The 27,691-nt window shown below is 48.2% G+C and overlaps 1 protein-coding gene across 1 annotated transcript in view; it reads left to right on the top strand.

The window, feature by feature from the left end:
- Positions 1-975: 975 nt before the first annotated feature.
- Positions 976-27,691, top strand: part of LOC133132817 (neuronal migration protein doublecortin-like) — a 41,962-nt gene continuing 15,246 nt past the window's right edge. The window contains exons 1-2 of the mRNA XM_061248568.1: positions 976-1,407; positions 9,694-10,037. Coding sequence (XP_061104552.1) covers positions 1,044-1,407; positions 9,694-10,037 — 708 coding nt within the window. The 5' untranslated portion in view covers positions 976-1,043. The remainder of the gene's footprint in view (positions 1,408-9,693; positions 10,038-27,691) is intronic.

Here is a 27,691-nt window from a genome sequence, read left to right as displayed (position 1 = left end):
GGCAAAACGTTGTCTCTTTATTCGCCAAACCACTCTGTCCCTGAATAACTCTCCAACAATAAAGACAAAAAGGACATTTTAGAAGAGTGCAAACTTTCCCTTTTCTTCTTTTCTATTTGTTATCATACAATACAGGAATGTATGAATTCATAATCACTTGCCATTAATGCAGCTAATGTTACTTAACAGTAGTGCACTACATTACTTCACCAAATCTGTCAATGTGGAAAGAACCTTATCTTATAGATCTTGTAAATCATTTTAACAATGTTGTATGTCTCCCAAGGGACAGTACATACTGTGACATGCACAATACTAATTTGTTTATTTGTCATAGCAAAAATCAGGCTTGTAGAACACCAGACCCAGTTGCGAGACCAAGGTGTAGCTTGTAGTATAAAGTCTTTATTGTAAATAAAGCAGGTGAGACAGGCAAAGGTTGATAGCCAGCAAACAGATACAGCAGGGATAATAAAAAGCGAAGTCACAGTCACAGGAGAAGGTTCGGTAACGAGCAGGCTAATCGGGCAAAGACAGAATCCAAAAGCAGAGGTCGAAAAACAAAAGCAGGTCGATAAACTACGGATCAGAACTATACAGACGGGACACGCTAAATACGGAAGTCAAAAACAAAACAGGTCGTAATGGGAATCAATCAGGAATAAACGCGGGAGAGTATGGAGCAAACACATAACAATCTGGCGACGAGGCATACAACACAAGGGTTTTTATAATACAGGAAACAAGAGGAAATGGCAGTCAGGTGTGGGGAAACAATCAGGAAGTAAAAACGCATGTGAAACGAATAACAATGAATGAATGAACTGACAGGGCGACTACAGTGCGCACAGAGGGTACTAAAACACGGAAACGCTCAGACTATATACAACCCAGTGAAAAACATAAAACCTGACATCCCCCCCCCCCCCCCCCCCCCACTGTGCCACCTTTCAGATCCTCTGACCTCACCGCCAGCCGGCCCCTGCTGTCAATCACACATTCCCCCCGACCCGACCCGACCCGACCCGACCCGACCCGTCGCCATGGAGCTGGACTTCGGCCACTTTGACGAGCGAGACAAGTCGTCCCGGACCGGCCGGGGCGGGCGGACGAACGGGCTGCCCAGCCCCACCCACAGCGCCCACTGCAGCTTCTACCGCACACGCACCCTGCAGGCGCTCACCAACGAGAAGAGGGCCAAGAAGGTGCGCTTCTACCGCAACGGCGACCGCTACTTCAAGGGCATCGTGTACGCCGTGGCCGCCGACCGCTTCCGCACCTTCGACGCGCTGCTGGCCGACCTCACGCGCTCGCTCTCCGACCACATCAACCTGCCGCAGGGCGTGCGCTTCATCTTCACCATCGACGGGGCCAGGAAGGTCACCTGCATGGACGAGCTGGAGGAAGGTGAGGAGGCCCGGGCTCGCGTGTGTGTGGGGCGTGTGTGTGGGGCGTGTGTGTGTGTGTGTGTGTGTGTGTGTGTGTGTGGTGTGTGTGTGGGGCGCGCGTGTGTGTGTGTGTGTGTGTGTGTGCGTGTGTGTGTGCGTGTGTGTGTGTGTGTGTGTGAGTGTGAGTGGGGGGCGTGTGTGTGTGTGTGTACGTGTATGTGTGTGGGGGGTGTGTGTGTGTGTGTGTGTGTTTGTGTGTGTGTGTGTGTGTGGGGCGTGTGTGTGTGTGTGTGTACGTGTGTGTGTGTGTGTGTGTACGTGTGTGTGTGTGTGTGTGCGTGTGTGGGCGTGGGTCTGTGTGTGGGGAGGAGGTTGCGGGTTTGAAACATTGCTGTGCCACAGGTGTTTAATCTGGGAGGATAAAACACCTGAATAAAACCCGGAACAGTTTTTTCCTTCAGTCCATGTTTCATATTTTAGAGGGTCGCAAGTTTTAACTCAGTTAAACCCCCCCCCCCGGTTATAACCTGATCCCCTTCACTCTCATTGTGTGAAAGGGGGTCTCCATGGGTGAAGGCAGGAGTCTGGGGTAGTGTGGAGGAGGTTGCAGGTTCACATTGCTGTGCCACATTTGCTTAATCTGGTTATAGCTCAGGGGTCAGCAACCATGCTCCTGGAGAGCAACCGGGTGTGTTGTTTTTTGTTTTCACCTTATCTTCAGCAAGACCCAAGAAACCAGGTGAGGTGAGCTGGCTGGGTCATCAGCTGTGTTCATTGATCAGTTAAGTGCAGAGTACCAGCGAAAGCCAGCGCACCCTGCAGCTCTCCAGGACCAGGGCTGCAGACCCCTGTTATACCCTGATCTGACCCTCCCCAGGGCTCTCTCTCGGGGGGTCGAGGCTGGAACAGAGTACTCTGTATCCACGTGGTGTACAAGCTAATAGGATTTATTCACTGTTACTGTTATCATATAATTGCTGATTTAATAGACTGTCTTGCTTTCTGCATATGAATTCATTATACTTATCCACTGTATAAGCCTGTTACTCTTGTGCACTGCAGTTCAGAGATGATGATATATATCAGACAAACAATATAGCGGTCTAATTGGGCCATATTTCAGTGAGAAAGTCTCCCTCTGAATGTAACTGTTCCCTCATGTTTTTCAAGATGTTGTCATTTTGTTCTTAATATTTGAACTGTATGTGATCAAGCTAAGACCTGAATTCAGGGAAAGAAGTCCTCTTTGATGCGTAATTTAAAGTGTTAATGAAACCCGTATTTTGGCCACATTTTCGCAAGTATCGCCCAACATGAAAATTAATTCTTCAAACTGTGAAGGAAAATAAATTATTTATTTGTATGGAAGTCATAAAAGTGAAAATTGAAAACAAATTGGATTGATTTATTACAGGCTTGGCTCTAGTTTCCAGATTCCCTCTCTTAAGAAAGACTCTATCAGACAGACCATTAGCAGCGTGCCTTTCTTTAGCAGCACAAAGGGCCAGTGATTTAGGGATGACTGGCCTCTGGCTGCCAGCGCAGTGTCCCGCCCTTTGCCAGGGCCAGACAGCCTGCGCGGGGATTAGCATGGGAGGCCTGGATCCGCAACCTCGTACGAGCGCAGCTGGTCGCATGCCAAAGCCGCCAGTCATCACTCTGCCTCCCCTGCTCCTCCCTCTGGGCTGGCCTGTAGCCTAGTGGCTAAGGTGGCTGTAGCCTAGTGGCTAAGGTGGCTGTAGCCTAGCGGCTAAGGTGCCTGTAGCCTAGCAGCTAAGGTGCCTGTAGCCTCGTGGCTAAGGTGGCTGTAGCCTCGTGGCTAAGGTGGCTGTAGCCTAGCGGCTAAGATTCCTGTAGTCTAGTGGCTAAGGTGCCTGTAGTCTAGTGGCTATGGTGGCTGTAGCCTAGCGGCTAAGTTTCCTGTAGTCTAGTGGCTAAGGTGCCTGTAGTCTAGCGGCTAAGAGTCCTGTAGTCTAGTGGCTAAGGTGCCTGTAGCCTAGTGGCTATGGTGGCTGTAGCCTAGCGGCTAAGTTTCCTGTAGTCTAGTGGCTAAGGTGCCTGTAGTCTAGTGGCTAAGGTGCCTGTAGTCTAGTGGCTAAGGTGCCTGTAGTCTAGTGGCTAAGGTGCCTGTAGCCTAGTGGCTAAGGTGCCTGTAGTCTAGTAGCTAAGGTGCCTGTAGTCTAGTGGCTAAGGTGCCTGTAGCCTAGCGGCTAAGATTCCTGTAGTCTAGTGGCTAAGGTGCCTGTAGCCTAGTGGCTAAGGTGGCTGTAGCCTAGTGGCTAAGATTCCTGTAGTCTAGTGGCTAAGGTGCCTGTAGCCTAGTGGCTAAGGTGGCTGTAGCCTAGTGGCTAAGATTCCTGTAGTCTAGTGGCTAAGGTGCCTGTAGCCTAGTGGCTAAGGTGCCTGTAGCCTAGTGGCTAAGGTGCCTGTAGCCTAGCGGCTAATGTTCCTGTAGCCTAGTGGCTACGGTGCCTGTAGCCTAACATTGCTCCACGGGGGAATCTTCCAACTGCAAGTTGATTTCTTTCTTTTAAATAGAATGTGATGTGGAAAAAAATGGACCAGGTCCAGGACTGGGACTAGAGAGAGCTGATATACTGTGGCAAAAAAATAAACATCACAGGAATTTACCATTTGCACCCTGCTGCTCTCATTCTCCCGCTTCCGGAACACACCTACAGGATGGAGGTAAAATGGCCGCCGTGAGCAGGGTGCGTTATAAAGGCGCAGTGGCACCGCGGAACGGTTGAGTTCCGGATGAAGTCGTGCAGTTCAGGTCCTGATTGACTTCGGCGCAGTTTCTACACCAGTGCAGCCGCCCCTGCCCTGGGGGTAATCGAGGCCTGTCGCTCCAGATTTGAATTGAACGGCAGCCCGCCCCTGAAGATTACCTCCGGAGGGGTTTCTCTTGTACTCCACGCTCGTCTGAGTGACGGCTCCCACTGCTACCGATTCTGCTGATGCTTAATAATTCACCAGGCCTGTCCTCCGCTCCCAGAAAAACAGTCGATCAACTCCCTGACTCAGACCTGGACTCGGGCGGGCCATCGACAGCCCACGAACCGTTAATGCTGCAGGAAAACTGCAGCACATTTTTCCAGGACAGCATAATCGCAAGAAAAAGATCTGGAGAAGTCATTGAATGAAGGGAAGGCTATCATTAAGGGCAGAGTTGGCAGCCGTTGCTGAAATTAGACACTAATCACAGTGATTGAGGTCAGGAATTAGGAAACAGCCTCTGTCATCTCCGCGGAAAGGCCCGTAAGGATCTCAGAAATTCTATTAGCTGAAATGTTGCAATCGCGCACTTTATTTGCCGGAGATGCGATGCCAAAATGGTGTCTGTTCCGTTGAAGGGATGTCACCCATACCAAACGGTCACGCCAATAATCTCTCAGAGTTAGCGCTTCATGAGCTACTCATGAGCCGAGTGTTGCGGTAGGTTAGTATTTTTACGGACAGTGTGCGCTCAGATTTCACGGCTGTGTGGAGTTGCTGAGACTACGGTGTTTAAATATTAACGCACCTCCCCGCTGCAGAGGAAGAACGTGTTACTTCTCACGTCTGGGAGCTCTCACCTCGTATGAATTGTGAAATGTTTCATGGAAACCCCCCTGGATGTTGGAGTGAGCGTGACCAGATCCACTCCCGGGAACACGGCGCTGTGGAGACGGGGCTTTCCTGAAGGAAGTGTGGAAACCAGGGAACTGGACCTTCCCTGCTGCCCCTCCCTACTGCCCCTCCCTACTGCCCCTCCCTACACCCCGGGGTACAGACAGTCTCTACTGCCCCTCCCTACAGCCCAGAGCCACAGACAGTCTCTACTGCCCCTCCCTACTGCCCCTCCCTACAGCCCAGAGCTACAGACAGTCTCTACTGCCCCTCCCTACACCCCGGGGTACAGACAGGCCCCACTGCCCCTCCCTATAGCCACTCCCTGCTGCCCCTCCCTAAAGCCCCTCCCTGCTGCCCCTCCCTACACCCCGGGGTACAGACAGGCCCCACTGCCCCTCCCTACAGCCCAGAGCTACAGACAGTCTCTACTGCCCCTCCCTACAGCCCAGAGCTACAGACAGTCTCTACTGCCCCTCCCTACAGCCCCTCCCTACAGACAGTCTCTACAGCCCCTCCCTACAGCCCCTCCCTACAGACAGGTCCCACTGTCCCTCCCTACAGCCCAGAGCCACAGACAGGCCCCACTGCCCCTCCCTACAGCCCAGAGCGACAGACAGGCCCTCCCCCCACAGCCACAGACAGCCCCCCCCCCCCAACCCCTACAGACAGGCCTGAGTGACAGTCACAGTCTGCAGCCGGGAGCAGTCCCTTATTCCCCAAGAATGTTTTAGAATCATGAAAATTAAAGAGGTACAAATGGACTGCAGATGACTTCCTGCTCTGATATTCATGGTTATTAGATTCAAGTGCAGGGGAGAAAAAAAAAGCTTGTGAGGCAAAAGAAGAGCTGGACTTAGATTATGCTTTTAGCATCTGTGGGTCTCTGAATGACATCACGGACACGTCTCTTCAGAACGGAGAGCAGTGAGCTAATTAGTATCTTCTAGTCTGTTCCGCCACTAAGCGCACTGTTCATGATGGGCTGTTGTGTATCCATGGCGGTGGGGTGAAGCAGCAGTGCTCCAGAGGCTGCAAAAAACAAAGAAGAACAAGTATTTTAGTCTTACATCCGTTTCTCAATTTCCCAGTCTTTGCTTCTTTTTCTTTCTCCTTTTCTTGCCCCTAGCTCCGCCCATCGGGAGAGGCTAGGAAAAGATGAAAGAAAAATAAATGAAGACGGGGAAACTGGGGAAATGTGAATTAGGCAAATGGGAGGTCTGCGCTTCTTCAAACTTCAGTTCGGAGCTCTGTCAGTTACAGACGTGGCAGATGGGGAGAGAAGCTCTGTCAGTTACAGACGTGGCAGATGGGGAGAGAAGCTCTGTCAGTTACAGACGTGGCAGATGGGGAGAGAAGCTCTGTCAGTTACAGACGTGGCAGATGGGGAGAGGTAGACCCACATGTCGATCATTTATACGTCACATTTTACGGAAAAAACCCACAAACGAATGAGCTTGTAGCAAGACAGGAACAATCTTAACTCCAGCTTCTTGCTCCTAGAAGGAACACTTAACGGGTTGGAATGTCCTTCAAGATGGCCGACCTTGGTCGTTTTTTTTTTTCTGGTTTTGGTGCAAAACAAAAGACAAAAGAGGAGAAAAATAGACGATTGGAATGAGCCCATAGCGGTTCCATTCGAATCTAATTAGCATTTGGAAAGTTCCTCCGTACCCCCGATGACTCGGGGACCGGTGTGGGGAGGGGGAGACAGCCCGTCTGCTGAGTCTGGAAGAGAGATTTCCAACGGAGCGCCGCACTGTTTCCGACATGTCAGGGAGGGGGGTGGGGGGGGAGTTATTCTGTCTGTCTGCATCAGTAGCCTGCTTACATCTACATCTTCAGAGCGGACGTCCTTCACTGTCAGCGGAGAGTGATACAGGGGACGTCGGTTTTAGCTGGTCCTCACAAACGCGTGGTCCTCACAGACGCGCGGTAGTCGAGCCACAAAGAAACCCAGCACTGTTTAATTCCCTTTCTAGTGAATTTCAATGGGAAAATGTACAGTTTGCTCAAAATATTTTTGGCACCCTCAGTAGAATGCATTTTTATGTGTTTGAAAAAAATGGGAAAATAACTTGAAGGCACATCGTAATGTCAGCAGTTTTGGAACTGAAACGCTTACTTTCACAGTTTGACCACTTAAAGGACAGAGCTGTAACCCTTTGTGGAATTATTCACCTAAATCCCTCAGTGAGATCTGGAGGGATGCACAATGTGTAGTTCTGTAAGATTAGTGCTGGGTTTGCCTTAACTGAACTGCACATGTCCTCAATGATGACATCATTGATCTGTTATTCAATTCACTCTAATTTAGTTTTATTTGTATTGAGCTTTCACAAAAGACTGGCATTAAGATGCTTTACAGAGTAAGAGAATGTAAAAAAACTCCCCAGGGGAGAGAGAATGAGAAAAAAACGGTGATGAGAAAAAACTGCCCAATGGGAAGCAATCTGTGGAGGAACCTGGCTATAGAGGGGAGCCCATCCTCCGCTCGTGGGCAAGGTGTAAAGTAGGGGTGGATGAATATAACCGATAATAATAAATCTATTGCAGCACTTCTTAATGGGCTGAATCGGTTATAATTAAGGAAAACTAGTTGGAAAAGTAGTAAGTCCAAAGCTTATGAGCTTGTCAGTAGTATTGCACATTAAAGTTTGCTTCTTAATACCTGCAAAGCAAGCCTTTCCATTTTCATTTGACGTTATGAGCAGGAGAATAAAGTGAAGTGGGGTAATGAGCTTTAGGTGGAGGAGGAGATTTCTGCCGGGTTTCATTCTGGATACTGGTTAGGTGGATATTTATTATTCCCAGCATGTCTTAGTGCTGAAATTCCTGTCTGTCTGTCTGCAGACACCCTGTGTGTCTGTAGACACCCTCTCCGTGCTCGTGCTGTCGAGGCGATGGCGGAGTAATCTATCTCACTTCCCCTCGTGGAGAAATGCGGTCCCGGCAGACTCAGCTCGGAGCTTGAAGATGCATCATCCTGCCTCTCTAAACGGCTCTCTGCACTTCACTTGGACTTTCTACATTTCCAGCTGCTTTATTATTGTAGCCGTAGCCTGCTCATCCCATTTGGATGTCTGTGAGAGATTTCTTGCTACATTTCTGTTATATTCCACCATTACTTTGCATCTTGCCAAGCAGCGGAGGATGGGCTCCCCCTCTATAGCCAGGTTCTTCCCAAGAGTTTTTTTTTTTTCTCCTTTTTTACCTGCTATTTGTTCCTCCGGGTACTCCGGTTTCCTTCCACAGTCCAAAGACATGCAGGTTAGGCTGATTGGAGAGTCTAAATTGCCCGTAGGTATGAGTGTGTGAGTGAATGGTGTGTGTGCCCTGCGATGGACTGGCGACCTGTCCAGGGTGTATTCCTGCCTTTCGCCCAATGTATGCTGGGATAGGCTCCAGTCCCCCTGCGACCCAGTTCAGGATAGGCGGGTTAGGAATATGAATGAATGAATGAATGAATGAATGAATGAATGAATGAATGAATGTTTGCTATTTGGGGGTTCAGACCTGGTGATTCCCCCTCTTTTAGCCCTAATGTTACTATGTAAAACCTCTTTGTGACAGCCGTCTATAAGAAGTGCTATACAACTAAATAGAATTTAAGATTATGGCTTTCCCACTGGGAAACAACAAATGATATGGCAGTGTTTGTGTGCACATTTGCCTGTGAGATATTTATTTTATCTTGCGTTATGTTGAGCACTGTAATGCTGTATGCTCAACAGTTGTATCTGTGCAATATTTGTTCATAACGTTTCCCTTATTCCATAAGTGATATTTTCGACAAGTGGAAAAGGAGGTACTGAGTTATTAAACATCATAAATACTGTATATAGTATATTGTCCTTTGTTTCTCATCTATTGGACACAGCAATTATACTGCAGGTCTGTTTGTAATTGACATTTTGTCTTGGATGCATTGTTATGTGTAGTTGAATGCAGCGTCTCACCTCGTTTATAAATGCTCATCGTGTTCTAAATAAGTTTAGCGTGTCTGACGGTAATTCTATCTCATTAGGAGCACAGACAGGACTGCTTCGTCTCCAGTCCGTGGTGTACTGTTATTATCAGAACACCTTGTACTTTAGCCTGCAGTCTCCGGAGCACAAATCCAACCCTTCCTCCAGGAGCACTGATGAAGAATAGATTTTTGAGTGGTTCTGAGTGGGGGGCTGGGGGATGGAGAATTCCTCGAGTTTTAACCGTCTATCAGCATCACTGAAATCCCAATGAACCGCCCTTGGTCAAGAGGCTGGTTGATGGTGCAATGGATAGCACTGTTGCTTCACAGCAAGAATGTCAGAAGTTTGAATTCCAACTGGGGGCTTTCTGTGTGGAGTCTGCATGTTCTCCCCGCGCCTGTGTGGGTTTCCTCCGGTTTCCCTCCCACAACCCAAAGTCATGCAGGTCAGCCTACTGGGGGGTGGGCAGGGGGGGGTGGGGATGAACAGGGCAATGTTGTAAGTGAGCATGTGTGCTCAGTCAACCAACCCTGCATAAATAGTTGTTAAATGGAAATGGAGATTTATTCCCATTGGGGAGTTTTATTTCTCTCCACTACAGAGTTTTTTTTTTTTTTTTACCTCACGTGCTATCAGAGAGTGCCGGGCTTTCAGGTGAATGCACATGAAGCTCAACTGAATTGAAATTAAATGAAAACGGGCCGGTTTGCCCCCCCTTGCAGGCGAGAGCTACGTCTGCGCTTCGGAGAACTTCTACAAGAAGGTGGACTACACCAAGAACGTCAACCCCAACTGGTCGGTGAACGTGAAGGCCTCGGCCAGCCAGAAGAACCTGCAGGCGCTGGCCAAAGGGGGCGCCAGCGGCGACCCGCGGGACGCCAAGGAGTTCGTGCGGCCCAAGCTGGTGACGGTGATGCGCAGCGGGGTGAAGCCGCGGAAGGCCGTGCGCGTGCTGCTGAACAAGAAGACGGCGCACTCCTTCGAGCAGGTGCTCACCGACATCACCGAGGCCATCAAGCTGGAGAGCGGGGTGGTGAAGAGGATCTACACGCTGGACGGCAAGCAGGTACGCCCCCCGCCGCCGCGCCCACCCGCGCCCCCCCCCCCAACCCTAAACTAACCCAAACCTAACCATAACCTAACCCAAACCCTAACCCCCAACCCTAAACTAACCCTAACCCCCCAACCCTAAACTAACCCTAACCCCTGCACACTCCTACCCCCAACCCTTACTCTAACCCTAACCCCTGCACACTCCTACCCCCAACCCTGAAATACGACCCCTTGCGCCCTCCTAACCCCAACCCTGACCCCCTGCACACAGGTCCCAATGGGGCCTAACATGGGACTTAAAGATTGGGAAACTTGGGAAATAAAGATTTCTTACTAACCTAACCCTCCGCACGCTCCCAACCCTAAATTCATCCCATAGCCCTAAACTCACCCCAATACGTACTCTAACCCCGATGTGAACCCAAACCTCTCTCCTTCACCATGGACCTGCAGGTATGGCCTCCTGTACAAACTCATATCCTCACCATAACCCTATTCTTAACCCTAATCCTGAAACTAGCCCCCATCTTTATGCTAACCCTGACCTTAGCTGTGGCTTCAGTCAGTGTTTCTGGGCTAAACATCTTTTTTATTTTCCTCAATATGGGGTCATCCAATAGGCCTGTGCAATCAAAAGATTAATATTTTATTTTACAGTAATGAATAATAAAAATACCAACCCTGACCCAACCCTCACCCCAACTCTGATCCAAACCTAACCCCAACTCTGACCCAAACCAAACCCTGACCCTGACCCAAACCTAACCCCAACTCTGACCCAAACCTAACCCCAACTCTGACCCAAACCTAACCCCAACCCTGACCCAAACCAAACCCCAACTCTGACCCAAATCAAACCCCAACTCTGACCCAAATCTAGCTAATCCCACGTGTTTGCAGTATCAGTACAGTAGACACAGCAGATGCTTGCTGTTTAATGGTCCCAGGAAGATCCACATCATTCACATTAAACTGTAATTTAAACATTTAAATTGCCTGAAATGCTAGAGACAGACGGCATCACTTGCGTTTACTTTCCCCATGACTCCATGGAGCTTGTCACAATCTGTCCACAGGAACATGGCTAATATCCTCTTAAAATGATGTAGAACGTTTATAACACAATTTAGCAAGCTATTGCGATGAATTGGCAGCCTTGTGTCAGCCTGGTTGGCTTTGATGACCAGAACACATTTGGGTTCCTTTGGTGGTAGGCAGGTTGATATTCTAAAGCACTTGCTGGACATTTAGCTGGCCCATTACAGAGGCGTTAGTAGAATGTGTGCACATGCATGAATGCGGAATAATGGCTCCCAGCCCTTAGCATTAGGTGCTGAAGCAGTAGCAATTTTGCATCAGAGCATAAACAAAAAAACGATGTTATTGAAACGCTTCTGAACTACATAACCCGATATCAAATGTAAAAAAAAGCTGTCCATGCGTCAGGACACCTACACACTTTTTATCTCAAGATTATCAGTGATTACCGGAATGGCACACAGTAATTTGCCTGAAGGTTACATTCAGCGGGTCTGCTTTCTAGGAAACCCTCCCACACCACATGTAAATTTGGCCGTTCCGTAAACCGATGTGACAGAAACCAACAAAACCGGGTTCATGCCAAACGTGCCGTGTTATCCTATCTTTCTGAGGTATCGAAAGGTGGGCAGGTGGGAAGAAACAAACTTATGGAAATCACAATGGTAACGTGATCCAAGAGGACAGAAGACACATTAGCTGCATTGTGTCCAAAGACTCCATTAGATTGAGTTCACTGAGTTGCACCACTTTTCTAAACCGTGTTGCTTCAATCCAGGCAGCAGGCCTTTGTTAAAGTGTAATGTGACACAACATCGCACTGGAGGTGGGGCTCAGTCGTGGTTTCAGGTTCTAGCCACAGAGCGATCCACAAGTCAAACCACAGTTGACACCACTGAGAACCAGACTTGGGTCAAGTACATAATTGTTTCGGATGCTTTTCCGCGCTTTGCCGCGCTTGTCTGGTGTATTGAAAGCAATTAAATACTCTCCAAAAGTTTAAACCCCACCTTCTGGGCCTCTTGGTTGGCTCAGTTGTACCAGGCAAGATCAGTCGAGCACTGAAAAGTATTTGAATCCAAAATGATTATGTAGCTGACCCAGGTCTGCTGAGAACGCAATCTTGTGCGTGTGTGTGTGTGCGTGTGTTGGCAGGTGGGGCTCTAAGAGTGCAGGTGAGGTCTTTCCAGTTACCAGATTAAGGTGGAAATAGTTATGGCTCCAAATCAGCTGTTGCTATGGCGCCGTCAGGATGTCACACCCTGCATTGACCTTTGACCTGCTGCATCATTGACCGGTGGTTCCAATGACAGGACCAGGGTCAGCTGCTCATTTCTCTGTTTGCCGTTACTCTGAAGAATCAGCTGACAGTACAGTTATGGTTGAGCTCAAACTTGTGTCATCCTTCCAGAAGCAACACCCTTAATTTATCTGTTTCTCTGGGACTATCCTCGCATTTTTAAAATAGCCTATAGTAACTCAGTTGAAGATAACTGCCAGATCTGTCAGCATTGATAGTATCCCCGCCCTCTCTCATGTTTACAGAAGTTATTTCAGAAGAGTGATCAGGAAAGACTCCAAAGTAAGTTTAACAAAAGTGAGGAGAGAGAGAACAGAGGAAGGCATTAAATACCTTAAATGGTATTTAATGGTTGCTGCAAGATTCTTGACAGACATTTTATTTTTCCATGCAGTTCAGTTTTTCATTCTGTTCAGCTTTGAGGTTTATGTTGATGAATGGTTGTCTTGTTTCTACTGGATGGAATCACAAAGTGGAGTGTTTTAATATCTCATATTCTGTCACATAAAACTGACTGCCGTAATTTACATATTCTCTATTAGAAAATAGTGCATTTATGTAGCTTGAAAGCAAACAGAAAGGTTATTGAGAAAGAACTGAATGCACTCAGCGTTGTCATGGTGTTGCTGTATAATGCATCTACATTACTTTGAGACTGAAACATGGAGCAGTATTTGTCCAATATTTCACAGTTAATCTGCAGTTGTGGTTATTGCTAGTAAAGCACTAAAAAGGCAGAACTCAGGGGTATTTCTCAAAGCAGGATTACTGAGTTAGCTTGATAGGTTCTCTGAGTAAAACCCAGAAAATCATTTTTACTTCCGTCCTCGTTCCATTTTTTGAAGGGTTTCCGGGTTTCCCTCGGTGAACTCGGTTGTGATATACCTCCCTGATGATACAAACTTTGAGGTCATTGCTGAGGTGTTTGCTGAAGTTCACAGCGTAAAAAACCCAGAAAATCATTTTTTACTTCAGTCCATGTTCCAGTTTTGGGAGGGTTTCCAGGAATTTCTCCGTGAACTGCGTTGCGATACACCTCCCCGATGATATAAACGTTGAGGTCGTTGCTGGAGTGTTTGTGACACTGATGCTGTGTGAGTTTCCGGTGCCTATGTAGGCCAGCGCTCTCCCACACGGCTGTTCTATTCCCGAGGAGCGGAATGGTGCCGTTCTTCCACGGGCCGCAGCTCACAGAGAGGAGGCAGAGCGCACAGGGTCACCTTTGCTGTTCTAGCACATCGAGGAAACCGTTATCGCGCTGTGATCCGGAAGAGATGAGATCTCTTGCATGAAGCACGTTGCTGCCGTCCGCACTAGTGCTCTACAGTCAGGAGAAGGTTCCTGTGTTGGTGTGTAGGCTACTGCATGACGGTAAAAACAATTTGTTATGTAGCTGACGCTTTTATCCAAAGCGACTTACAGTTGATTAGACTAAGAAGGGGAAAATCCCCCTTGGAGCAATGTGGGGTTAAGGGCCTTGCTCAAGGGCCCAACGGCTGTGTGGATCTTATTTTGGCTACTCTGGGGCTTGAACTACCAAGCCTCCAGGTCCCAATCAAGCACCTCATCCATGATGCTACAGGCTGCCCCATGTGACTCTTTACGGATGAATTTGCTGTTTTATACTGTATCTCTGGACGCGTACTGGGTTACTGTCCAACTATTTGTGAGCTTATGCCTTTGATTAAATGCTGTTTACAGTATGTTCCTGTGGTGACTTGTGCAGCTGTTTGTGCACATAAGGCAGGGGTGAATGTCCTGGAGGGGCGATCTACGTGCTGGTTTTTGTTCCAGCGGGTTACCTTCATTTCAGTTTTCTGACAGCTCTATAAACTACACTGGTTCACTCCCGTACTCACTCATTAGGATACTGATAGCTGGTGCTTATACACATATCAGATTTACGCATGATTGAGCTAATTAAATAATCAAGAGCAGAAGTTGCTACAAAATTGCATATTACATTAATGGCATTTGGCAGACGCTCTTATCCAGAGCGACGTACAGTTGATTAGACTAAGCAGGAGACAATCCTCTGCTGGAGCAATGCAGGGTTAAGGGCCTTGCTCAAGGGCCCAACGGCTGTGCGGATCTTATTGTGGAACCACCGGGACTAGAACCACCGACCTTGCGGATCCCAGTCATGTACCTTAACCACTACGCTACACCTTAGTCGCCCTGAAACGGATCGGACCTTGCTTGCGGATCGGACCCAGGACATAAAGTAACATAAACAGAACAATACGGACTCATTTTATCTGTGACAGTGTAACAGGAAGTGGGGTCCCCCATGGGCAGGAGGTTCTGCCCTGCTGTGCTGTGCTTGCAGCTCCGTGGGAGAAGCGGCTCCACGTCTGCCTTCGTGCGGGTGGTCCTCTTCTGGAGCTCATTAAAGAACCGTGGGCCGCTCTGTCTCCAGGCTCTTAATTGCCTGCAGAATGAGCAGAGAAGAGCCCTTAAGTGCTCCACAGGGACCCTCAGGACTCATCCGGGCACTCCTCTGACCCAGAGGACCCTGGTCACGCCGTATCGCACGGAGGCCGCTGGCCAGGCAGAGCTGCAGGGGCCACTTACACTTACCCGGGGGGGGGGTAAACAATAACCGAGTCAATCAGAAGCACTTTGTTCTTCGCGTTAGCGGCGTTGATGCGTCAGAGTGCTTCGGCGCGGCTGATGCGATCGCTCCGGCCTCCACGAGACCTCTCAGGACCGCACGGCCACTTTCACAGAGCGCCGATTGTGTCGCTGACCCCCTGAACTCTACCGTACGGTGACCCCCTGAACTCTCGATCCGGCTGTAAGGACTGTCGACCGCGGCAGAAGCACCGCACCGTGGGGCTAGCTTCAAAGCGAGCGCGGTTTGGGTAGATCTCTCTGAGGTTTCGCGAGGGCTTTGTCCGTGGCTGTGGGTCACGCTCGAGGGTACGGTGTGAAGCGGTGAGCGTGTAGCGTTTAGGTCAGGGGTCCAGAATTTAAGTGTTATTCAGCGGCATTGAGCAGTAACCACACGGCTATTGGTACTCGCTGTAGAATAGAAGCAGAGTTGTGCCGTTTGTTTCATGACACAATTGGACCGATACTCTGATGTCATTGTTACTCGGCCACGTATAGTGCAGAAGAAGCCATGTTCCTGTGTTGCTCTCTTTCAAGATGTACGGACAGTAGAGCAGGCATCAGAAGGCCAGCCCTGGAGGGCCACGATATGCTGGTTTTTGTCATTTCCTTTCAATCAGTGGATTTTAGCCAATCAATGATGTACAGGGGGCCTGTAGCGTAGTGGTTAAGGTAAATGACTGGGACCCGCAAGGTTGGCGGTTCGATCCCCGGTGTCGCCACAATAAGATCCACACAGACGTCGGGCCCTTGAGCAAGGCCCTTAACCCTGCATTGCTCCAGGGGAAGGATTGTCTCCTGCTCAGTCTAATCAACTGTACGTCGCTCTGGATAAGAGCATCTGCCAAATGGCAGTAATGTCATGTAATGTAAATTCAGTATGTAAGTGCACAGGAACATGGCGGGGTTTGAGTGTGAGATCCCGGATGTGCAGTACCTGAGGAGAGACATTGACAGGCTTTTGTTTGGGTGGGTGTGTAACGGAGTCTCTCTGCTCGTCAAACGAGAGAGCTGTGGCTTATTGAGCCTGCAGTCAGAAAGCCTGCACGCTAATCGTCGTTAGCGGTTCAGCAGACCCCCTGCTTTGATACGGTTAAGACGTCTGATCCACGCGCCTGCTCCACTCTGATAGCATCAGTGCTGCAGCCTCCGGGGGCCGTGAGCGCTGACAAAGGAAATGGCGTCGGTCTGCCTTTGTGGATGTTCATCAAGGAGGAAACAGCTTATGCTGTAGCAGGTGCCTCCTAGCCCGTGGAGACTCATGAATATTCCCTGTTCTGGATACTGTGTGTGTGTGTGTGTGTGTGTGTGTGTAGGGCTCAGGTCACAGACGGGGGATGAGTGAAACTGTTGCCTTTGGGGCAGCAATTCTCCTCCCCGTGCCATTGAGGTGCCTGTCTGCCTCATTCTAAGAGGGTGATTGTGGGTAGTTCTTGGGAGCATCCTCCGGAGTTGTGCTGTGTGAGAGGATGTTGTATGCGGAGCCCATATTAGTGAATAGTGAATAGTGAACTGCTGTGCTAGCCCCATGAGTGCCCACTCACTGTTTCATGGACTAAGGCTCTATGGTAAAAATATACTGTACGTCCATATGCAATCAGTAGTCTCTTATTTGGCCTCCAAGCCTTTTTTTAAATTTCTGATGAAACATTAAACCGAGGTCCTGACTCACTCTGGTCATTAGAGATCCCATGACACTTATCAGAAGGAGTAGAGGGTTCCCCGGTGTCCTGGATAAATTCCCAACCCTGTCTCTCTCAACCTGCCACCTAATCATCCTGATTCAGTTGGCTAAGAAATAGTTCTCCACCTCAGCTGATGTGTGGTGAGTGTTCTGGCACAAAATGTCTGCCATTGCATCACCCAGGTGGGTGCTACACATTGGTAGAAATTTCACGCTCATCACTGTAAAGTTTGAGAAAAGTGCTTTATAAATTAAAGGGATTGAGTGTGTGTGTGTTTGTGTGTGCATGCCTGCATGTGTGTGAGTGCAAGTATATATGTGTGTGCATGTACGTGTGCATGCATATGTGTGTGATTGTGTGTTTTACATGCTTATGTGTGTGTGCTTGTGTGTGAGTGAGGTGTGTGTGTGTGTATGTGTATATGTCTACATATGTGTGTTTATGTGTGTTGGTGATCGTACATGTTACATGCGTGCATGTGTGTGTGAGGTGTGTGTGTGTGTGTGCGTGTGTGTGTGTGTGAGGTGTGTGTGTGTATTGTGTACGTGTGTGTGTGTGTTGTGTGCGTGTGTGTGTGTGTGTGTGAGGTGTGTGTGTGTGTGTATTATGTGTGTGTGTGTGTGTGTGTGTTGTGTGCGCGTGTGTTGTATGTGTGTATGTGTGTGCGTGTGTGTGTGTGTGTGAGGTGTGTATGTGTGTGTGTATTATGTGCGTGTGTGTGTGTGTTGTGTGCGCGTGTGTTGTATGTGTGTGTGTGTTGTATGTGTGTGTGTGTGTGTGTGTGTGCGCGTGTGTTGTATGTGTGTGTGTGTGTGTGTGAGTCCCTGTTGGCTCTGCGTAATGGAGCCTCTCTCCTCGTGCATGGTGATGTTGATATTAAAGTCACTGTGTACACTAACACCATGGAAACAGATGTGCACAGGCATTCTTCTGGAGAACTGGCATCTCTTCAATCAGAGCCCCAGAGCGCAAACTACCTTATAGGGGAAATGCACTCTGCTCAGCATATGACATCATATCTAAGCCTCCGAAATCAAACATCAGGGGCCGGACACCGTTCAGCTATGTGCCTCCTTGGGTGTGTGGGAGATGTGCCCCCTGGTCACGTCTCCAGGATAGCGCTGAGGAGGAGAGGCGCTGGGAGGAGAGCCAGGGACCTCAGTCTCTGTCTGTTTTCTGTTTGTGTACGATTATCATTCATTATGTGGCTTCACACACCAGCAGCGCACTGAAACACACCAGGTGGGGCCACAAACACTGGTTTTTCTTTGTCTTGCTTTGTCTCTGTACGGCTGGGAGATCAAGTCACCTCAAAGCATCTCACTTCAACCTGTGACCTCAGTTCCCATCTGTGGTGCATACTATAGGTCCCGGCAGTAGACACCCGGCATGAAAAAAGTATTTACATTCTATTGACATGACACAAGTGTCGTGGATGACAAACAGATACAAAGCTTTTAAAAAAAGATTCTTTTATTTTCCGTGAATGTCTGTCGTCGTGTAGGTCTCATAGAGTAGAGCTGAGTTTGTCTTTGCGGGGTCTCTGGAGAACATACCTGTGTTCGCAGTACGGCTGAAGTCCATTGGAGGTCCATGTGAGCCTGTTGTAATGGCGGTACAGCTGTGAGTGTTTCTGTGCGCTGAGATTTCACACACAGCGGTAGTGCGCTCTCCAGTATACTCCATGCATCATCTTGCTCACACAAGTGTACAATTAAACCGCCATTTATGCTGAGTTCAGATTATCTGACTGCTACTAATCAGCCTCTTTGTGTGGGGCCAGCTGTGGGCATGATACGGTGGTGTGGTCTGGGAGGGAGTGAGTGAGTCTGGGTGCAGTACCTGCCCCCCCCCCTTCTGTACCGATTCTCCTCCCATCATCCCTCTGACAGCTGGTGTGACCGGTTACTAGGCAACCGCATCCACAGCTCCACTGCACAAAGAGAGCCTAGTTTGAGTGGACAGTCACTGGAGTGTGTGTGTGTGAGAGTGTGTGTGTGTGTGTGTGTGTGTGTGAGAGTGTGTGTGTCAGTGTGTGTGTGAGTGTGTGAGTGTGTGCGTGTGTGTGTGTGTGAGTGTGTGTGTGTGTGTGTGCGTGTGTGCGTGTGAGTGTGTGTGTGTGTGTGAGTGTGTGTGTGTGTGTGTGTGTGTGTGTGTGTGATTATTACGGTTTGATTCCTCATTATCCAGGAGCAGTGTGTTCTGTTCCAGTTGCACTTGACTCAGTGTGTCTTTAGTCTTCAGCGCTTCAGTGAAAAGAGGCTTTCCTGTCTGTCACCCAGCGCAAATAACACCAATTTTGTCGTCAGTTGCTCGTGCAGTCAGACAGAAGGGGCGTGTGCGTCTGTGTGTGTGCGAGTGTGAGCGTGTGAGTGTGTGAGTGTGTGTGTGTGTGGGGGGGGATGGGGGGGGGGGACGGGGGGAGTTGATTGGGCTCACTACCCAATTTGAAAGAAAGAAACGCAGAGACTGAAGTATCTGCACACTGCTGCTGTCGAGCAGAGCTCTTTTCACTGGCGGCCATCTTACCTCCACTCCTGAGGAGTGGCAGAGTGTATGTGTGTATCTGTGCGTGAGTGTCTCTGTGTGTGTGTGTGAGTCTGTGTGTGTGTCCGTGTGTGTGTATCTGTGTGTGTGTGTGTGTGTGTGTGAGTGTCTGTGTGTGTGTGTGTGTGTGAGTCTGTGTGTGTATCTGTGTGTGTGTGTGTGTGTGTATCTGTGTGTGAGTGTGTCTGTGTGTGTGTCTGTGAGTCTGTGTATGTATCTGTGTGTGTGTGTGTGTGTGTGTGTGTGTGTGTGTGTGTGAGTGTGAGTGTGTGTGTGTGTGTGTGTGTATCTGTGTTTGTGTGAGTCTGTGTGTGTATCTGTGTGTGTGTGTGAGTGTGTGTGTGTGTGTGTGTGGGTGTCAGCACAGGTGTCTCTAGGTTAGGAGCTGTTCTCCCGATGCCTTGCGTTAATTTATCTGGCTGTATATTTTCCATGGTCTGGAGAAACATGTCTTATACATGAACTCTCTGCAGCAGCACAGCTCCAGCCTCTCTAGCACACATGCACACTATTACAGATCCCAACATAAAAACCTACCATGTTTTTATTCAAATAACAATGAAGACCATGTGTCTATTAAAGGGATTCAGTCACGGTACAATCAACCTGTCTTTCCCAAGGCCACAGTGTTATTTCCCCTTAGACAGACAATCCAGTGAATCCGTGTTTAGCTTGATGAAATTAAGTGAGTGGGAACAATTGGTATTTATAACAAATGCTTTTTTAATTATCTATAAATATAATTCAGTTGTACAGGCTTCATTCTCCTGGTGGTGTGTTGTGGGTGTATACTGGTTTAGCTGGTGTGGTGTGGGTGTGTACTGGTTTAACTGGTGTGGTGTGGGCGTATACTGGTTTAGCTGGTGTGGGTGTATACTGGTTTAGCTGGTGTGGTGTGGGTGTGTACTGGTTCAGCTGGTGTGTTGTGGGTCTATACTGGTTTAGCTGGTGTGGGTGTATACTGGTTTAGCTGGTGTGGTGTGGGTGTATACTGGTATAGCTGTGTGTTGTGGGTCTATACTGGTTTAACTGGTGTGTTGTGGGTCTATATTGGTTTAGCTGGTGTGTTGTGGGTCCATACTGGTTTAGCTGGTGTGGTGTGGGTCTATACTGGTTTAGCTGGTGTGTTGTGGGTCCATACTGGTTTAGCTGGTGTGTTGTGGGTCCATACTGGTTTAGCTGGTGTGTTGTGGGTCTATACTGGTTTAGCTGGTGTGTTGTGGGTCTATACTGGTTTAGCTGGTGTGTTGTGGGTCCATACTGGTTTAGCTGGTGAGTTGTGGGTCTATACTGGTTTAGCTGGTGTGTTGTGGGTCTATACTGGTTTAGCTGGTGTGTTGTGGGTCTATACTGGTTTAGCTGGTGTAGGATGCAGTGGGCATCCTGCTGCAGAGGCAGTTGCTATGGCAATGTGGTCCACGGCAACACAGTCTGTTTCCCTGTCAATGGCGTTGTGTGGGACTGTGCTGAGTAGGCTCTTTACATTGTGTGCCTGTGTGTGAGAGTGTGTGTGTGCGTATGTGTGCGGGCATGTGACAGTGTGTGAGAGTGTGTGAGTGTGAGAGTGTGTGAGAGTGTGTGCGTGTGTGTATGGGAGTGTGTGAGCTTGTGTGCGTGTTTGTATGGGAGTGTGTGAGATTGTGTGCGGGTGTGTGGGAGGGGATGATTGTGTGTGTGGGAGGGGGTGATTGTGTGCGTATAGGAGTGTGTGTGCGTGTGTGTATGAGAGGGGGTGAGATTGTGTGCGTGTGTGTATGGGAGGGGGTGATTGTGTGTGTATAGGAGTGTGTGTGCGTGTGTGTGTGGGAGGGGGTGATTGTGTGTGTATAGGAGTGTGTGTGCCTGTGTGTATAGGAGTGTGTGTGCGTGTGTGTATGAGAGGGGGTGAGATTGTGTGTGTGTGTGTATGGGAGGGGGTGATTGTGTGTGTGTGGGAGGGGGTGATTGTGTGTGTATAGGAGTGTGTGTGCGTGTGTGTGTGGGAGGGGGTGATTGTGGATGGAGTCCCTCTGAACACAGCGTCTCCCGGGCAGAACCGGAGCGATGATGATGATGATGATGATGATGATGAATGACCCTGGATGTGCGGTGTGACGGAGTCCTTGCGCGTGTCTCCCGTGCCGCCGATGCAGGAAATGACATCACGTCTGCATGCAGGAAATGACATAACGTCTGAAAGCGCTGATGGCCCGGGGCCAGAGCAGGACAACAGCATCAGCTGCCCCCCCCCCCCCCCCCTCTGACCACAGGCCTAATCACAGCCAGCATCATTAATCAGAGCAATATGGACTGTTTCCGTGGTGATGGAGGAGCCCAAGGCCATTAGAAGTTCATCCCTGACAGCAACCCGCCCCCCAAACCCCCTTCCCCCAGTTAGGGAAACAGTGTACAGAGCAGCTGGCTTTGACTCTACAAGTCAGCTCCGATACGTTACACACCATCATCTGGTTCTCGTGGGTTAGCCGTGCTCATGATGGGGGGGTGACAGATGTAGGACTTATCAACAAACACCTATCTTCCATCAATGGCAACAAAATCTAACACAGATGTGGATGTATGATCTGCCTTAGTATTCGTTAGGCTTTATAATGCTTCATTAGGATTCGTTAGGCTTTATAATGCTTCATTAGAATTTGTTAGGCTTTATAATGCTACATTAGGATTCGTTAGGCTTTATAATGCTTCATTAGGATTCATTAGGCTTTATAATGCTTCATTAGGATTCATTAGGCTTTATAATGCTTCATTAGGATTCGTTAGGCTTTATAATGCTTCATTAGGATTCGTTAGGCTTTATAATGCTTCATTAGGATTCGTTAGGCTTTATAATCCTTCATTAAGTTTAACTAGGCTTATTTGGGCTTTATTGGGTGGCATTGGGCTTTATAAGGCTTTGTTCGTCTTCATTAGCCTGCGTTAGGCATCATAAGGCGTAATTAGGCCTCATTACATTACATTGAATTACATGTCATTCACTGTGCTGCCTAAGGCTTCATTAGGATTCATTAGGCTTGTTAACTTTTGGGCCATTCCTTCTCATATTTCTAGAATTTAATTTAACATGAAAAGGAGAACATACGCAGGGTTTTATTTGGTTGGAGATTGGTTCAGGGGTGCTCTGAAAGCCTGCTGGAGGTGGCACCCCGCTCACTTCTCTTGTGACTGTGCCTCTGCTGTAAGAGTGAGGCGAGGGACACAGTGATTTATTCTTTCCTCTTAACCCTTTATATAAACTGACCTCAATTCTGAGGAGATGTTCAGGCACAGCCGGGATATGGACAACTGCAGTGGCTATGATAACACAGTGACTGGATGTGTATGAGAACACAGGGACTGGATGTGTATGATAACACAGTGACTGGATGTGTATGAGAACACAGGGACTGGATGTGTATGAGAACACAGGGACTGGATGTGTATGATAACACAGAGACTGCATACATTTCAGTTGGAAAATAGAAAAGCACATACTATACTAGTAAATAATGTGTGTGTATAATTAGCCTTTAATCGTGTGAGCGATGCTTTAATTAGCTGCCAAAAGGTGTACACAGAAGCATGAAATGTAAACTTTAATTTGCACGCAACATCCCCGTTGGTAGCCGTATCTCTGGGGTTCTGGTTCTGATCCGGGCGGCGGTTCTGGTTCTGAGCCGGGCGGTGCAGACGGCTGCAGTTACCGCCGTAGCGACTGTAGCCATGGCAACGCAGATGCCCTGGCAGGGAGGGGGCGAAGGGGCTTCCTGGGCGAGGCGCTACTTCCTCCCGCATGCGGTTTCACAGGAAACCGGACCCCCACTAAACCTGTCACACACTGCGTCCGCTGTGCCCTCACGGAAATGACATTCCCCCTCTTCCCAGAAACACTTTTTTCCAAAACACTAAGGGAGGGCTGCTCGTGGAAAGAGGGGGGAAATATTATTATCTTATTATCAGACCGGGGGCAGATATGTTAATGTTTTGGATTCAAATACTTCTCTGTGCTTTACTGAGCTTGTTTGGTGTATTGGAATGATTAAATGCTATTAAATCCTAACCCCACCTTCTGGTCCTCTTGCTTGGCTCAATTGCAGCAGGCGAGATAAACTGAGCACGGAAAAGCATTTGAATCCAAAACAATGATGTATTTTGCCTGTTTATTATGGTTAAAGGACTTAGCATTGACTCCCGAGCATGGCACACGGAAAAGTTACACAAAACAGTTCCCATGCGGCCCTCGGTGGAAATCACCTCACAAAACCAGAATAACCACTGAGGAGCTGAGCTTGCACGGCCTGGATTAGACCACATGAAAGGCACAGCTATGGCCCGGTGATGTAATGGCCATACAGCAGACAGAATCTTTAACACGATGTGTGCACGAATCCACAGGTGTGTCTTTGTGCCGTCTGTGCGTGTCTGTTCGCTGTTGAACAACAGCTCTTTCCCCCTCCGTCTCGTTCCCGTAAGTCTCTCTCCTGCCTCTAATCCCCGGCACGTCCTCTCTCATCTGCCTCAAACTTCCCCGCGGTCTTCAGAACCGCGGTTTCCGTTCTCCGCGCGTCCTCGGGAGAACGCGCGGAATGAGAGCCGCGCTAAAAGAGGCGGTAAACAGGCCTGCCGCATCCGCTGGAGCAGGAGCGCTTTGTTTTTCGGCGCCGTTGCGTTTTGATCTCGTTTTATCTCCCGTGTGAATGACGACTGAGAGAGGAAAGTTCCACATGACCTCACGGTTTGAACAGTCAGGCGTGTTTCCCGTCGGTCACCCTGACTACAGTAATCTCCCCCAGGTGAAGTCTGTCGGCTTGTCTGGACGAGGGTCCAGACAGAACATTATTTTGTCTTTCAAAAACTTCCTATTGGAAGCAGAATGTCTAGGAATAAGCAAAGACATTGAGTGATATGTGCATTGCCTATTATCAGGACATTAAACCCCATTAAATCCCCTTTCATTCCTGAATGTCTGGTGAGGTAACACTTCCTTTAACTATTTAAGACCGACCGGGTGGCCGGTGGCCAATAAAGCACTCCTTTTAATCAAACGTTAATCAAACAAACATTTCTCAACAACACACTCTTGATCCATAAAATGTGTTTAATCCAAGGCCCTGACACAAGCCTGCTTCCGGCTCCTCTAATAACAAAGTCTGCTCTGAAAGATTTCAGACGGGGACACACCCAGCGGCACTGCCAGACTGTGTTTACACACGTGCCCCAGTTATATTTTTCTGTGCCCCAGTAAAATGATCCAGAAACATTGTGACCACTATCACTGTCAAGCAAAAACTAAAGTAGAGAAAACTTATCAGGTCAGCTGTCAATCATGGGTGCCGTTAAGGCTGTGAGTACAAAAAAATGACTGTCTTAACAAGCATTTTAGTTTTACTGGGGCCTGGGGCCTGGGGCCCGGGGTCTGGGGCCTGGGGTCTGGGGCCTGGGGCCCGGGGTAAAACCCGAAGCCACAGAATCAGAGACAGGAGCATTTAGGGAATAAACACTGCAGGAGGATTTACTGTGGGCAGATCTGGGTCAAATACGTAATTGTTTTGGATTCAAATACGTTTCTGTGGTCAATTGATCTTGCCTGCTGCGACTAAGCCAACTACGAGGACTAGAAGGCGGTTTGCAGAGCCTGTCATGGGTTGAGAGCTGTTGAGAGTATGTCATAGGTTCCAATACACCAGACAAACTCAGTAAAGTATTTGCCCTCGAAATGTATGTGAATCCAAAACAATTACAGTAGACCCAGGTCTGCCTGTGGATGATATAGAGGCTGAGGGGGTGCTGTTGTTCTGTGTTTTAAATGTAGCCTCTTTCCTCTCTGACACTGGAAATTAATGAATAAAGGCACTGCACACAACATCAGTCACACAAGATCAGTCGCTGAGATGGTGGAATCAGTTTGTCACGACCGAATGGGAATCAGCTCACTGTGCGTCATTGTTTAGTCTGTACAGTATTGGCTCTGTGCCTAACTGACCATGGGCAGAAGTAACCATGGGCACCCCACAGCATTCCCAAAATTTATATGCAACTCTGCACTGCAAAAAGTGACTGTCTTAACAAGCATTTTATTCTTGTAATAAGACTTAATCTTTTTTCGACAAAGTCGAAAATATTGTTTTACGTTAATTTTTACTTCACAAGTAAAATTTTCTTATTCTGTTGGCAAACCTTGAATTGAGTCTAGAGTCTTACCTCTTTGGAAATATTTTAATTTTAATTAAAATAAATGTAATGTAACTAGCCTTCGCATTAGCAGTGTTGGCTAATTAGCCTTAGCCTGTTGGCTAATTCAAATAAATGCTATGTAAGTATCCTTAGCACTAGTAGTGTTGGGTAATTAGCCTTAGCACTATTGGCTAATAAAAATAAATGCACAGTAACAGGATTAGCATTAGCATTAGCAGCATTGGCTACTTAGCCTTAGCCATAGCTGTGTTGGCTAATTAAACTGAATGTAATGTAATTAGCCTTAGCATTAGCATATGCCACAGAGACAAATGTGGGTAGCTAGCACTGGCCCCTCTGGGTCTCGTACTGTGCAGACTGCTAGCACTGGCTCTCTGGGTCTCGTACCTTGCAGACTGCTAGCACTGGCCCCTCTGGGTCCTGTACCGCGCATGGCCATGTGATCTCTCCCCCTTCATAGCTCACTTTGCCTCCCCGCAGTACTGTCTGCAAGGACACTCTTTCCCTGCGAGCCCCCGGAGTAGCTCAGTAAAATATGATTTATTAGTGTTGTTGTGTTCAGCGAGATGGGAGGGAAGGCTGGTCCATTGATTGGGTCTGCTCATGCATATGCTGCCCTGTAGCGGTATCGATCACAAGGGACTGCGTGATTTATTCTGAAACGGTTTATTGCCTTATTTGAATTGAGTGCCGCTTTACTGCCAACGGGCTGTGTACTCATGCTAATATAACACAAATACAAGAAATAAAAATTCACTGATGGGTTTCTTTACGTTCTTGCAAATTAGCGAAGAGAGGAGCTCATCTAATTGCCATTTGATCACTAATGTTGCTTTATTTGGACAATTAGAGGCTTGAATTAAAGTCTTAAATGGAAATCTCACCCTGGAAACTGGCCACAGATCTGGGGTCTAATTAGGCTGAACCCTCCCATGCCCTGGGTGATCCAATCGGACGTCAGAACTTGAAGCTGCTTTTAGGAATGGCTGCAAATATCGGTCCTGTAATTCCATTGTTTCTTTGGCAGTTAGACATATTGAAACTACCGGATCTTTGCAATACACACATACACACACACACACTTCTCATTCTTAGCCTTTCTCTAAAAGACTGTATTTAGTCTTATTACAATGATGAAGAATGAGTGTAGAAGGATATCGTTGCACATCATTGGTTGAAGTGTTTTGTCTGCTCTTTTGACCTAATTTTTCTATAAGTGGTATAAGTGTGCTATAGACAGAGCCCTAAATAATTCAGTAGCCATGGCGACAGTCCCTGCATAGCTGCTGTTCCTGGGGGGGCATGTGGTGGGACAGCTGGTGGGGGAGAGATTAGGGAGGTGTTCTCTGGGGGGGGCGACATGAGGGGGGGGGGGGGGGGTCCCAGAGCAGGACAAAAACAATTACATTTTGCAACATTGTGGGCCCTTGGCCCTGACTATATAATCTCCTTACAACCCTGTGCCAGCCCTGCCTCTACCATGTACACACAAACACACACCCCTGCCTCTACCATGTACACACAACCCCACACCCCTGCCTCTACCATGTACACACAAACACACACCCCTGCCTCTATCATGTACACACAAACACACACCCCTGCCTCTCCCATGTACACACAAACCCACAGAGCTGCCTCTACCATGTCCACACAAACACACACCCCTGCCTCTACCATGTCCACACAAACACAGACCCCTGCCTCTACCATGTACACACAAACACACACCCCTGCCTCTCCCATGTACACACAAACACACAGCCCTGCCTCTACCATGTACACACAAACACACACCCCTGCCTCTACCATGTACACACAAACCCACAGAGCTGCCTCTACCATGTCCACACAAACACACACCCCTGCCTCTATCATGTACACACAACCCCACACAGTGCCCGCAGTGCAAAATCAGCGAGATGTACAGCATATTCCCTACAGAAACATAGCTTCGGCAGCAGTTGCTAGGTGACTGGGCAAAAATATAAATTTACCTTTTCAGACGAGTATTGGCATGAATATCCTTCCTGATTCTTCCTGATAAGGACATATATCACCCAGGTTAGCATATAAAGGGTATTGATATGCCCTTTATATGCTATTTACATTTAATTTACATTTACATTTACATTTGAATCAAAGGCTTTCCACAGATTAGGAAGCCTTCTGTCTAGCCAAACATGAGCAACCTTTCAGTGTATTATTTACTGTACTGGGAGCTACATAACCTTTGAAGGATATACATTTCTGCCATGCAGTCCCTCTGTCAAATAGTATAAGAGATGGTGTGCTTAATTCTGAGTTTTCTGT

The sequence above is a fragment of the Conger conger genome, chromosome 7, assembly GCF_963514075.1.
Source record: "Conger conger chromosome 7, fConCon1.1, whole genome shotgun sequence".
Classification (NCBI taxonomy): domain Eukaryota; kingdom Metazoa; phylum Chordata; class Actinopteri; order Anguilliformes; family Congridae; genus Conger; species Conger conger.
This window is presented reverse-complemented; position numbering and strand designations above follow the sequence as displayed.